Genomic DNA, 13,350 nt, shown 5'->3' on the forward strand with positions numbered 1-13,350 from the left:
CTAACACCCTGATGACATGTACAAAATATGGGTGAAATCGGTTCACAACAACGCCTTCTTCCAATATAACGCTATTTTGAATTCCATCTGATGCCTTCTCTGTATAACATATAGTATATTAGGAACCAATGATGATAGCGGAATAAAACTTTACACAAATACGGTATTTGAAAAATATGTAAATGACGTATAATGAAATCTCGATTATCACTTTATCATGCGAGACAATAAAATTTTCGGTGACACCCGAACTTAGCGCTTCCTTACTTGTTTTTATTTGGAATAAGTGAATATCGCTGTAGGAGAATAGCAGCAGGTTCATGCTTGTGACGACAATCGTCTAGACGGTAGTTGGGGCATGTATGAACCTGTCGTTGGTGACCTACGGCGTCATTATCTTCTTCCCATACGAGCATGTTCAGTTTCGCGCGAGATTGTGTGGTGAGACGTTGTTTGTGCTCATACGTTACGTCCAGTTTTTTAAACAAGAATTTTTTTTTACATTTATTTCTGAGAACAACTTCTCTTTCCTTTAGATCATGTCTGCCTCTGGCATTTCACTTTAAGGGTGTATAAACCCAGTGGAACTTTTATGTAATAAGTATTTCTTCTATATTTCATTAGTTTTGAAAGAACTTATTGGCTATGGAAGATGAAAGTGATTACTTCGTAAATTGATGATATGCCAATGAAGAAAAGTTTATAAATTTAATTCAACCTCGCTACTAAGTCGCTTACGATTTCCGCAAATTGTATGCTTGTACAAATTTCTGTTGTTGTATTCTAGCAGATCATGTTGAATTTTATTTAAATTTCATTTGAAAAATAAAACTCATTACCAACCACAAACGATTTCAGCAAATTGTATACTTGTACAAATTTCTGTTGTTGTATTCTGATATGTTGAATTTTTTTTCAAGTAACGGCATTTTTTGGTAAACGTTCTTGTCCATGAAGTTATTTGTCACTTTAAAGAAGAATTTTGTTTGTGGGTGTTGCAAATAAATTAAGCAATAAATATAAAGTGCATAGAAATAAAAGTGGAGATACATATATATGTATATATAGTTATCAAGGTAAGGGCACAATTCCGATTTCTTTGGCGCCGTTGGAAAGAGTCCTCTGATTAAAAAATATATGGGGTTATAGGTACCGCAAACGCTTAGTTTACGGGGTTAGTTTAAAGTTCCAAAAATTCCCAAAATTCGAGCATTTCAACAAGCTATTTTACCGCATTAAACACACTTTACTCACATTTTTCACTTCAAATTAATTAATTTAAACTATAAACTTTTAAATAAATCCACATTTTACACTTTTAACAGTTTTTTTACTGAAGAAATCTTTATTTTAAAAATTACATTTTACACTCGTAGTGAACATCATGTGTTCGCTAAAATTACGACGAAATGGAGCGCTGCCATGTGATAATAAGGAAATTCGCTGAAATGCCTTTTTTACAAAAAATTACTCTATCCATTCATATGGATATGTTCTTTATTTAATTTAATAAACAAATATGTAATATTATATACTAATATTATATAATTTTATTATATAATAATATTTAACCATTTTGTAATGAAAACTCAAACTTTGTTTGAATATTAGTGCAAGATAACCAAAAAATATAACCACTTTATAACGAAACTCAATATATTTTTTTTTTATTTTAACGCAATAAAGTACTTCAGTAACCCCGGGTATTCGCTCGACCAGAGATAAAACGCGGCCGAAGGCCTGGCAACAGAAAATTATTACGCGAAAGTACTTCAGTCATATTCGCTCGACCAGGGTTATTTTTAAAGCGCGGCCGAGAATAACGCACAAAGGTGTAAGGTATTTCAGTCAGCCCGGGTATTCGCTCGACCAGAGGTTATTTTTTTAAAGCGCGGCCCCCGCCAACAAAAGGAGTTACGCGAAAGTATTAATCATATGATATAAATTTTATTATTATAGATTTTACTTATTTATTTTTATTAAACATAAATCATTTATGTATAGTATATATGTATATATACATATATATATAAACAAAGAAAAATCGTTAGAATCCTACAAATTTGGTGTTTGAGATGGGGCAACGCTCGTTTTCCTCATAATTGTAAACAATCTAGCCTTTGCAACGATGAGTGTTCTAAGTGATTTTTAAATTAATAAATATAGGTAAAATATTACAAAATAAAAGTGAAATGTGAACTTATTTCAATCTTTAAAGTGTATATTTAAATATAACAAGAGAAAAATGTGAAAAAATTTAGAGAAACATTGAGAAATAACTTGTTTTCTTAGTGCAAATTTTTGAATTTTTAAACGTGAATATTTCAAAAAATATTAGTTACTTTTACATTATTTTCGGATATTCCTCCTCTGGAGAAGCTACCCTATCCGCACCCCATTTATATGGAAATTCATTTTTTTACCCGCCGCCAAAGTAATCGGAATCGTGCCAGGTAAGTACTAACATCAAATTTTATTAATCATTAAATTTTATTAAATATGTTATATACATGTACATAAATATCGTACATACTAATAATATTATCAGATGATACGCGGTTTCGGCAAACGTCATATAAAAAGATTAGCAGCTGCGCATTTACTAGCTAGAATGCAACTACAAAATGTGCAAGCAGAATCTAGAAGCAATGATATATTTATGGAAAACATTTTCAATGAAAACGAAATATTTATGGAAGACATTTCCAATGAAATTGATGATAGTAAGTTAAACTCAACATAAATAATCTTTTTTTTTAATTACCACGTGTTTGTTGTTTTCTAGATAATCCAAGTTCATCTAACTTAAAAAAAAAATGATTTAAAATATAAACTGAAAAAGTGGTACTTTGAGTACAGCCCAAGTAGAAATTCAGTAAACTCATTATTATCAATTTTGCAAGATGAAGGTTTGGATGTCCCTTTGTCGTTACATGGTCTAATAGGACAAAACGAAAAAAAATTATTGTGAAAAGCGTTCATCCTGGGAATATTTCCATATAGGCATTAGCTATCACTTACAAAAAATTTCTGATAGGATTAAAAACATTTCTGAAATAGTGATAGATATAGGCATTGATGGTCTTCCTTTATTTAAAAGTTCCAAAAGGTCGCTATGGCCAATACATATTAGGCTCTATAGAAAATATGAAAGAAAAATATGTATTTTTAATAGGAGCGTTTATCGGTGGCTCTAAACCTGTAAGTGTAGATCAATACCTACATGATTTTAATAATGATTTAAAAAAAATAATGCAAGAAGGAGTTCTCATCAATAAACAACCTATAGCTGTAAAGATAAGAGCATTTATTTGTGACGCCCCTGCAAGAGCATATGTTACAGGGGTTGTAGGTCACAATGCTCATTATGGTTGCCACAAATGCACACAGAAAGGGAAAACAATTGAACATGTTGTGGTTTATAGCACAAAAAGGTGCGATAAAAGGACGGATTTAGATTTTTAAAATCGTGTGCACCCGGAACATCATAATAACATGTTTAAAAATATTCCTTCAGAGCTCGAAAAGCTTGGAATAAAAATGGTATCGCAGTTTCCTCTAGATCCCATGCATTTATTGGATCTAGGAGTAACAAAAAAAATGCTGATATGCATTATAAACCGTAAAACAAATAATTTCAAATTGCAAAAAAAGGATAAAGAACTGATTTCAAAACGTTTACTTGCTTTAGGTACTTTTATGCCAAAAGAATTTTCAAGAAAACCAAGAAGCCTCGATGAATTAAAATTCTGGAAGGCAACTGAGTTTAGGCAGTTTCTTTTGTATACTGGCCCTATTGTTTTGAAAGGCATTATTAGTGATAAGCTTTACAATCATTTTTAATTTTGCATTGCGCCTATCGTTTGTTATGTTCTAAAAAAAAGCTATTTTGATAACTTGGATGTAAGCGACCAGCTATTAAAGAAATTTGTAATTCTGTTTCCCAGCTCTACTCTGAGATGGCAGATTATTATAATGTGTACATAATTTGCTGCATTTACCGCAGTGCATAAAAGAAATAAGGTTTATCATGGACTTTACTGCATACAAGTTTGAGAATTTCATGCAAGACATAAAAAAAAAATTAAATGCCCAACAAGAGTTCTTCAACAGCTTAATAGTTTATATGTAAATGAAGTAGTAGTGTCATCAAAAAGTCCAGTGGTTGGTTTTAAAACAAATCGAGAGAAATAATTTCATTTGAAAGCCATTTTTTTTATAAACAATTCAACCCAATAATTACTGCTGTATAACTCCTTGCATTCCCTTCAAAATTAAGGAATTTAAGCAAATAGATGATGAGAAATATATAGTGAGCAATAGAGTTTTGAACTTTGATAATTTTTTCACACAACCAGTCCAATCTTTGTCAGCATTAGGAATAGTAATATCGAGTAAAGATATATGTTCTGATTTAGAAATATTCAAAATAAGTGATATAAATTATAAATATACAGCTTTGCCTTATGGAGAACAAATCGTCATGATGCCCATTCTTCATAACGTCATCTGGTAATATTTTTATAAATTTTAGATACCTAAAAATTTTATATGTTTTAAATGAAAATTATTACACATATTTTTAATTGCAGATGTCTTTATTTAAGTCGCAAATCCCCGATTCTGATTTCTTTATCGCTTCTAGCGAGTTTACCAATATAAATACAATGAATAACACTAAATTAGAAGGTAATGTCAATAACAAAGTTCATAATTTCAATGTTTTTAATCAAAATGTTTGTGTTTATTAGAAAAACTTGATATCATTATAGCCAACCAAAACATCATAAAGAGACAACAAGCAGAAACGTTGGCGATGTTTAAGCAGCTATTTGAAAAAGATGTAGGCTCCTATGGAACGAGAAGTGTGTTCCCGTTGTCCAACTTGGAAGCATTAAAAAAACTGAATGCAGATATAGTGGCAGGTTCCAGTGTAGACTATGTAAGTTGTCTATATAATCCCTCAAGTTTCACTATTTGAATAATAAATTTTATACCTATTTTTCTATAGATAAAAATCATTAAAAATATAATAGGCCAAACGGGGATTATTAAATCTATTGAGGGTATTTTCAAAAGGAGTCTTATTGTTCAGTTGAACTACGATGGCATTCATTCCAAATACTCCTTAAAGGAATTCAAGGGGTTAATCGACTGCTTGTTTGGTAAATAATTTTAGAAAGGAAAAAATATATACATATTTTCTAAAATTTTTTATGATTTCAGAGGCATCAATGAAAGAAGGATATTCCCATGGCGAGTTTGTTAAAAACTTAATTTATGGCGAAAAATCGTCATTTCGAAACAAGCTCCATATTAAAATCTAAAAAATAAAATATTTAAATAAAATTAATGGTGTCCACTGTTTCTGCTATTGGTAGGTTTATAGTAAGTAGTTACTAGTAGGTATGTAATAGAAAAAATAGTTTGAAGGAAAGTACTTCGAAGTATACGAAATATTAGGTTTATAGTAACTACCTACTGAATTAATCAAAATTAGGTGTGGGGAAAGTACTTTCCGTCATATGAATTCGTAAGCGAAGTGGAGGTCCTTCGCTCCAATGACATTGATCAGAAAAACGAAATTAGATAGTATTATTGTAGGAAAGTACCTCTACTTATTTTTTCAGTAGAAAGTATCCAATTCTTTCCTACTTCCAAGTCCCTCTGGGAACAGTGCTGATTCGTTTTGCTATATTTGTGGCAGTTTTACTATTCCAAGTCAAAGGAGAAACATTAGTCCATTTGTCAGGCAAGCCTATTTAGCGTATTTTAAAATAAAAATCGGTGATCAGGATAAAGCTTGGGCCCCTTACAAGGTGTGCAAGCAGTGTGTCGAAGTTTACGAAATGTGGACTAAAGGAACAGTGATAAAATTCCATTTGGTATACCAATGAGTTGGCGAGAGCCCAGAGATCATTCAAGTGGCTGTTATTTCTGTATGGTGAAAACGTCAGGTTATAACAAAAAAAATAAATGTAAGATAGAGTATCCTTGTTTACTATCGGCTATATGCCCAGTGCCTCATTCAGCTGAAATCTCAGTGCCAGTTTTCGAAGAACTACCCCTATCAGAAATACAAGAAAGCGTGTGTGACGATGACTCAAGTGACTCCAACGATGAAGACTTTGAAATTGAAGACGACTCTGCTCGAAAGGGATTTGATCAGAATGAGTTGAATGATTTAGCACGAGATTTGGGACTATCCAAAAAAGCTTCAGATCTGATGGCATCCTGACTGTATGAGAAGAACTTGCTTGAAAAAAGAGCTACGGTATCCTACTTTCGATCCAGAGAAAGTGAATTTCTGCTATACTTTCGAAATGACTCAGGATTTGTGTATTGCTGTAACGTACAAGGTTTGATGAATGTGTTGGGAATTCCAACATATAACGCAACTGAATGGAGACTTTTCATAGACAGCTCAAAGAGGAGCTTGAAGTGTGTACTATTGCACAATAGAAATGTCTTTGGTGCAGTTCCAATCGGCCATTCTGATCGTTTACAAGAAGCATATGAAGACATAAAGAGAGTAATTGATTTGCTGCAATATGACATGCATAAGTGGATCATCTGTGTTGACCTTAAAATGGTCTGCTTCCTTCTTGGCCAGAGGATACAAAGTATCCCTGTTTTTGTGTATGTGGGACAGCAGAGCTCGTGAGAACCATTGGGTGCAGTCGAATTGGCCGCCAAGATCTGAGCTAAAACCTGGTGATCCGAACATTCTACATCAACCACTTGTCGACAGGAAGAACATTGTATTCCCACCTCTACATATAAAGCTTGGGCTCATGAAACAGTTTGTTAAAACTTTGTCCTCTGAAGGGGACTGTTTCAAGTATTTAATTTTGGCATTTCCTGGACTGTCTTTTGAAAAGATAAAGGCTGGTGTATTTAATGGTCCACAGATTCGGCAACTCGTTAAAGATGAACATTTCATCGAAACAATGACAGAACTCCAAAAGAACGCTTGGTTGGCATTCAAAACCACTATCAAAGATTTTCTTGGAAATACTAGAGCAGAGAACTACATTGACATTGTCAACCAACTCTTGGAGAGTTTCAAAAGGCTAGGTTGCAATATGGGCATCAAATTGCATTTTCTACATAGTCATCTCGCCAATTTCCCCACAAACCTTGGTGCAGTTAGTGATGAGCAGGGAGAGCTTTTCCACCAAGACCTGCAAACCATGGAGGCTCGGTATCAGGGAAGATGGGATGAGCACATGATGGCTGACTATTGTTGGAGCATCAAGCGAGATTGTCCACAAACTGAACACTCCAGAAAGAGTTATAAGAGAAAATTTTTACCGTAATATTGATGTCCGGGTTTGAGAAAACCATGTTATCCCTTCTACAATGACAATTTCACTTTACAAAAAATGTGATTTAATAGCATTTGTTAAAATTAAATTACAATTTCTGAACAGTATATTCAGTATAATTTTTTCATCTTTACTTTGTTTCGTAAGTATATTTTATATGACTATTGGGAGAAAGAGGGTATTCTGTAGCGTAAAAAGTTGATGTGCTAGACAAAAAACGAGGTTATTTTTGGATTCAGAGGCCAAAAGTGACTCAAAAACAAGTATTAAATCGAAGTCAACAAAAATTGTGTTCCCCAGTGTAATTGATGCAATAGGTGTACATGAATTTTAATGAGAATAATGAAATTAAAACGACTTATTTTTCATCACGCTCCGCACTAGCAACCAGTTTAAAGATCTTTCAAATTTAAACTCACAACATATATTTTACAAAACTTATAAAAACTTAAAATGTGTAAAATTGCGTATACGACGTTGAGTTATCCTGGCATGTGCTGAATGAGAACTTCAAAATCATCTACTATATTAAATGGTTGTTGTGAAAAAGGATAAAGGAATTAAAAGTAAATGTTTACATAATTTAAAAGAGTAAATAATAACAAACAGTTTTGAGCGCTGGTTTCATGCCGTCTGTCAAGGTGTGAGGTTGCAAAAGGCACCTCCAATCTCTTTTCAAGGAACTAAAATCATTGTTTACTCTCAGTTTATGGGAACACTTATGGAATTGTGTAAAAAAACCTAAAGTGAATATTCATTAAGATAGGTTCCACGAAGTGGGAGAAAACAATCGCTTTTGTACAACGCAGCCAGATTTTGGGGGTTCTGTTGGAAGAACTGACTGCTCTATATTTTAAGCGCCTAGGTAGCATATACATATAACATAAATCAACGAAGCTCAAAGAAAACAGCGTTAAAGGTTTGCATTCATTTGTCTGTTCATCAGGTATGAAAAGAGAACAACGGAATGTCGCATCTAAATGCTTATAATAATTTCCTCAATATTTGTGAACTCATACATTTGGCTAAAACTCCACTCACCATTTAAGTGGGCTAATATTTATTCAATTCAATCTTCAAAGCACATAATCTTCTGCATTTTAGTACACAAATCACGCACCAATGAATGTATCGAGATAAAACTTTGCTCGCATTGTGCGCTTAACTTTTTATCGAAAATATCGGTCAGTCAGTGCGATATGTTATAGAAGCTCAGAGAAAATCCTTATCTGATCGTTATGTGTGCGAGTGCTAAAAACCGGTTGAATCAGATCAATAATTTCCTCGGTCTCCTTATATCTAGTAGAAAAATTTGCGAAGTTCCGTCTTATTTATGTTAATGGCATCAGGTTGCTTTTAATATAAACATCTCGGACATTAAGTAAAATATGGTAATGATGCTAACTGAGTCGAAGACATATACTTGTAATATAAGTTATAGTTACCAGATGTGGTTTTCGCCCTTTTACTCTTTCGTCAACTAATACATACTATATACTGAGCTTGTAATATAAAGTTTTGCAATACCTGAAATTACTTCCTCTCCTTTGTTCTATGAAAATTAAAAGAGTATAAAATAAAAAAAGGAAATATTTGAAACAATACAATATATATAATAAACATGTATGTATGTGTCTTATGCAAATGAGCGGAAATGTTATTTTATGTGCAACACTGTTTGTAAATTAGTGTTCACTGTTGAGTTTGTAGGAGTACTTTATAAATTCGTGGGTATTAGCAAAACAGCAAGCAAACGATAATTTCAGTATTTTAATTTCATTAAGTAGTTTATAAATTAATTTTAAGTGAATTAAGTTTTATTCAGGCTTCATTAAATTTGTTGCCACATTGATGTGCTGAGCCAATTGACATTCATGCAAGCTTTGAACTGAATTGATGCTGATGTAAACGAAGCAAATTGTAAATAAGATGCATTTTATAGCTACAAATTTTGTTCATTGGAGTTCATTGAACAAGATTGTTATGTCATATTTTCGCACCATTGTGAACTTGTTTGTATGTCAAACTCATAAGCGCATGTCTCATCGACAGTTTTTACAGGCTTTGTATTACTTGTGATAAAACCGAATAACTGTAAGCTTTTTCCAACATTGGCAACGATTTTTTGGTTAGAATTCAAAATTTTTGACAAATTCTGTGTTCAATATTTTTATACTCTCGCAACAATGTTGCTAAGGAGAGTATTATAGTTTTGTTCACATAACGGTTGTTTGTAAGTCCTAAAACTAAAAGAGTCAGATATAGGGTTATATATACCAAAGAGATCAGGGCGACGAGTAGAGTCGAAATCCGGATGTCTGTCTGTCCGTCCGTCTGTCCGTCCGTGCAAGCTGTAACTTGAGTAAAAATTGAGATATCATGATGAAACTTGGTACACGTATTCCTTGGCTCCATAAGAAGGTTAAGTTCGAAGATGGGCAAAATCGGCCTACTGCCACGCCCACAAAATGGCGGAAACCGAAAACCTGTAAAGTGTCATAACTAAGCCATAAATAAAGATATTAAAGTGAAATTTGGCACAAAGGATCGCATTAGGGAGGGACATATTTGGAAGTAATTTTTTTGGAAAAGTGGGCGTGGCCCCGCCCCCTACTAAGTTTTTTGTGCATATCTCGGAAACTATTATAGCTATGTCAACCAAACTCTACAGAGTCGTTTTCTTCAGGTATTTCCATATACAGTTCAAAAATGGAAGAAATCGGATAATAACCACGCCCACCTCCCATACAAAGGTTATGTTGAAAATCACTAAAAGTGCGTTAAGCGACTAACGAAAAACGTCAGAAACACTAAATTTTACGGAAGAAGTGGCAGAAGAAAGCTGCATCCAGGCTTTTTTTAAAAATTGAAAATGGGCGTGGCGCCGCCCACTTATGGACCAAGAACCATATCTCAGGAGCTACTAGACCGATTTCAATGAAATTCGGTATATAATGTTTTCTTAACACCCTGATGACATGTACGAAATATGGCTGAAATCGGTTCACAACCACGCCTTCTTCCAATATAAAGTTATTTTGAATTCCATCTGATGCCTCCTTTGTATAATACGAGTATAAACATTAGGAACCAATGATGATAGCGGAATAAAACTTTACACAAATACGGTATTTGAAAAATATGTAAATGACGGATAATGAAATCTCGATTATCACTTTACCATGCGAGAGTATAAAATGTTCGGTGACACCCGAACTTAGCACTTCCTTACTTGTTATCCATTGTGAAAGTCGCGACGCACTACTGAGGTGTATCAACGTAACATAAGCAGTTGCTGTAAACAACCTGGATTATCATCGCGCTCATATTTGGCATAGTAAATAAGGACAGCCCTAACAACTTAGAAAAATATTTTTTTTAAATACCGTTTAATTAGGATTTCCGGGCGCTTTTTTGTGACAAAGTATCTACGAATAGGTCTGCGGTTGTACTTGTATATTTGTATGTATGTTCTTGTACAGGACTGTACACTCATCTTTAAAACAGTAAGTAGGTTCGCGAGGTGACTTATCAGCTGACTATAAGGAGTTTAGAAGTTTTGTTCTCACATGCATGCATGCATATGTATGTATGTGTGTAAGGCTTTTATGCCAATTTTTTTTAAACCAGATAAATTAACATTACAGTAAAAGAGGTTACTATTATTCATAATCCGTAAAAACTAGGATACTCACCATAATAAAATTAGTTATTTAATAGTATGACACAAACAATATGGCCTTTTAAAAATTTAAAGAGATTCAATGAGCTCTTTCCTCTTAGAAAGGTTTACATTATTCTAGTTGTATAGATTTTAACTGGACATTGCTCTAGCAGTATCCACCCGATAAGGTTGAAAATTGTATCCTTGTTGATTGTCCCGCATTGAGATTAGGAATAAAATACTTCGATTCTCGCACCTTTCAACATCCAGATGAGCCAACGGATATAAAAATAAAACGCAAGTGACTGCCATAACATATATTGCAAAACTTAATATCTATTAACTGACCTCTTTACCGCATATTATATATGATTGTAAAAAAATCCTATTCTCATAGGATGTGTTCAACATTGCAAGCTACTTCAGATACATATTCACAGGAGTAAAGTTTGTTGCTTAAAATTTTATAAAATACTATAATATTCGTAAGAGCAAACTCATGGCTCTTAAAAAAATAAGTAGTTTCTCGGGTTGCTAATCTATAAAAAGAAATTGTAAATTTCAACAAATAGAGAAAGCGCTAGTAAAATACTGTCTGTGACAGGAAGAGGAGGTTGTACCCTTTACAGCTTTGATATGTTTATTTTCAGGTAATCAACAAATATTAAATCTATATGTATGTAAGAAATTGTATTTGTTCTTTTACTGTATTTAAATGTGCGCGTGAGCACGAGCGTTTGCTTATGAATTGTACACTGGCCTCGCTTATTAGCATATTTTTTCATAAACCATAACTGTAACAAAAGGCAATGCACATTTAAAATGTAGGCTTTGCCGAATAGTATACTCAATAGAAATATATTATAGAGCATGAGTTTGTTGTTTCAAATTAAAAAAACTTTACATACATATAAAAATTGGTCAGCCGTTTTATGTGAATAAATGTTTGAATATTAAATTTCCGTTTTTGACTTTTTTTTTGCCTGCAGGCTACACTAGCTGACTAAGTCGGCTCAGTTAAAGGCGGATATTGCTCGTTCGACGTCGACAAGCTGCAATCACAACAGACAGCCGAACGATTTTCTACTCGGCTTGCACTCCTGCTCTCTGAGAGCACTCGTCAACAACCCGGTATAAGGGAACTGTGGGACGGCATTTCAAATTCCTTACGTACAGCTGCAACCGAAACCATTGGTTTTCGGTAAGTGCAAAAGAACAGCTGGTACGACGAGGAGTGCCGTGGCGCAGCGGAGAGAAAACAGACTGCCTACCTCGCAACGTTACGATCGACCACAACACGTGCGGGATGGGATAGATACCGAGAGTTGAAAAGGGAAGCGAGACGCATTTGCAGACAGAAAAAGAAAGAGGCTGAAATGCGTGAGTACGAAGAGCTTGATAAGCTGGCCGACAGGGGTAATGCTCGAAAATTCTACGAAAAAATGTGGCGGCTTACAGAAGGTTTCAAGACCGGAGCATACTCTTGTAGAACCCCCAAAGGTGATCTAGTCACTGATGCCCAGAGCATAGTTAAATTATGGAGGGAACATTTCTCCAGCCTGCTGAATGGCAGTGAACGCACAAGACCAGGAGAAGGAGAACCCGATTCCCCAATCGATAACGATGCAGCAGACGTTCCATTATCCGACCATGAAGAAGTTCGAATAGCAATTACCCGCCTGAAGAACAACAAAGCGGCGGGGCCGATGGATTACCGGCCGAGCTATTCAAACACGGCGGCGAAGAACTGATAAGGAGCATGCATCAGCTTCTTTGTAAAATATGGTCGAACGAAAGCATGCCCAACGATTGGAATTTAAGTGTGCTTTGCCCAATCCATAAAAAGGAGACCCCACAATCTGCGCCAACTACCGTGGGATTAGCCTCCTCAACATCGCATATAAGGTTCTATCGAGCGTATTGTGTGAAAGATTAAAGCCCACCGTCAACAAACTGATTGGACCTTATCAGTGTGGCTTCAGACCTGGAAAATCAACAACCGACCAGATATTCTCCGACAAACACCACCTCTTCGTCGATTTCAAAGCTGCTTTCGACAGCACGAAAAAGAGCTTTATATCGCGATGTCTGAATTTGGTATCCCCGCAAATCTAATACGGCTGTGTAAACTGACGTTGAGTAACACCAAAAGCTCCGTCAGGATCTGGAAGGACCTCTCCGAGCCGTTCGATACCAAACGAGGTTTCAGACAAGGCGATTCCCTATCGTGCGGCTTCTTCAACCTGCTTCTGGAGAAAATAGTTCGAGCTGCAGAACTAAACTTAGAAGGTACCATCTTCTATAAGAGTGTACAGCTGCTGGCTGGATATTGATATCATCGGCCTCAACACCCGCGCC

At 34.7% G+C, this 13,350-nt stretch overlaps 1 protein-coding gene and 1 long non-coding RNA gene across 2 annotated transcripts in view; one reads left to right on the plus strand and one right to left on the minus strand.

Moving 5' to 3' along the window:
• LOC126751219 (uncharacterized) overlaps nucleotides 1-13,350 on the minus strand; it is a 231,048-nt gene that overhangs the window by 151,025 nt on the left and 66,673 nt on the right. The gene's annotated exons all lie outside the window — the stretch shown is intronic.
• On the plus strand, nucleotides 4,593-5,327 carry LOC126751144 (uncharacterized). Its single transcript, XM_050461157.1, has 4 exons — nucleotides 4,593-4,689; nucleotides 4,752-4,942; nucleotides 5,012-5,165; nucleotides 5,227-5,327. Exons 1-4 carry the CDS (start codon nucleotides 4,593-4,595, stop codon nucleotides 5,325-5,327), a joined length of 543 nt encoding a protein of 180 aa, XP_050317114.1.

This window comes from Bactrocera neohumeralis, chromosome 2, assembly GCF_024586455.1.
Source record: "Bactrocera neohumeralis isolate Rockhampton chromosome 2, APGP_CSIRO_Bneo_wtdbg2-racon-allhic-juicebox.fasta_v2, whole genome shotgun sequence".
Taxonomy (NCBI): Eukaryota; Metazoa; Arthropoda; class Insecta; order Diptera; family Tephritidae; genus Bactrocera; species Bactrocera neohumeralis.

Coding starts and splice junctions, on each gene's coding strand:
- LOC126751144 (XM_050461157.1), top strand. CDS start 4,593: ATGTCTTTATTTAAGTCGCAAATCCCCGATTCTGATTTCTTTATCGCT. Junction 4,943..5,011: donor CAGGTTCCAGTGTAGACTAT/GTAAGTTGTCTA, acceptor ATTTTTCTATAG/ATAAAAATCATTAAAAATAT. Junction 5,166..5,226: donor GTTAATCGACTGCTTGTTTG/GTAAATAATTTT, acceptor TTATGATTTCAG/AGGCATCAATGAAAGAAGGA.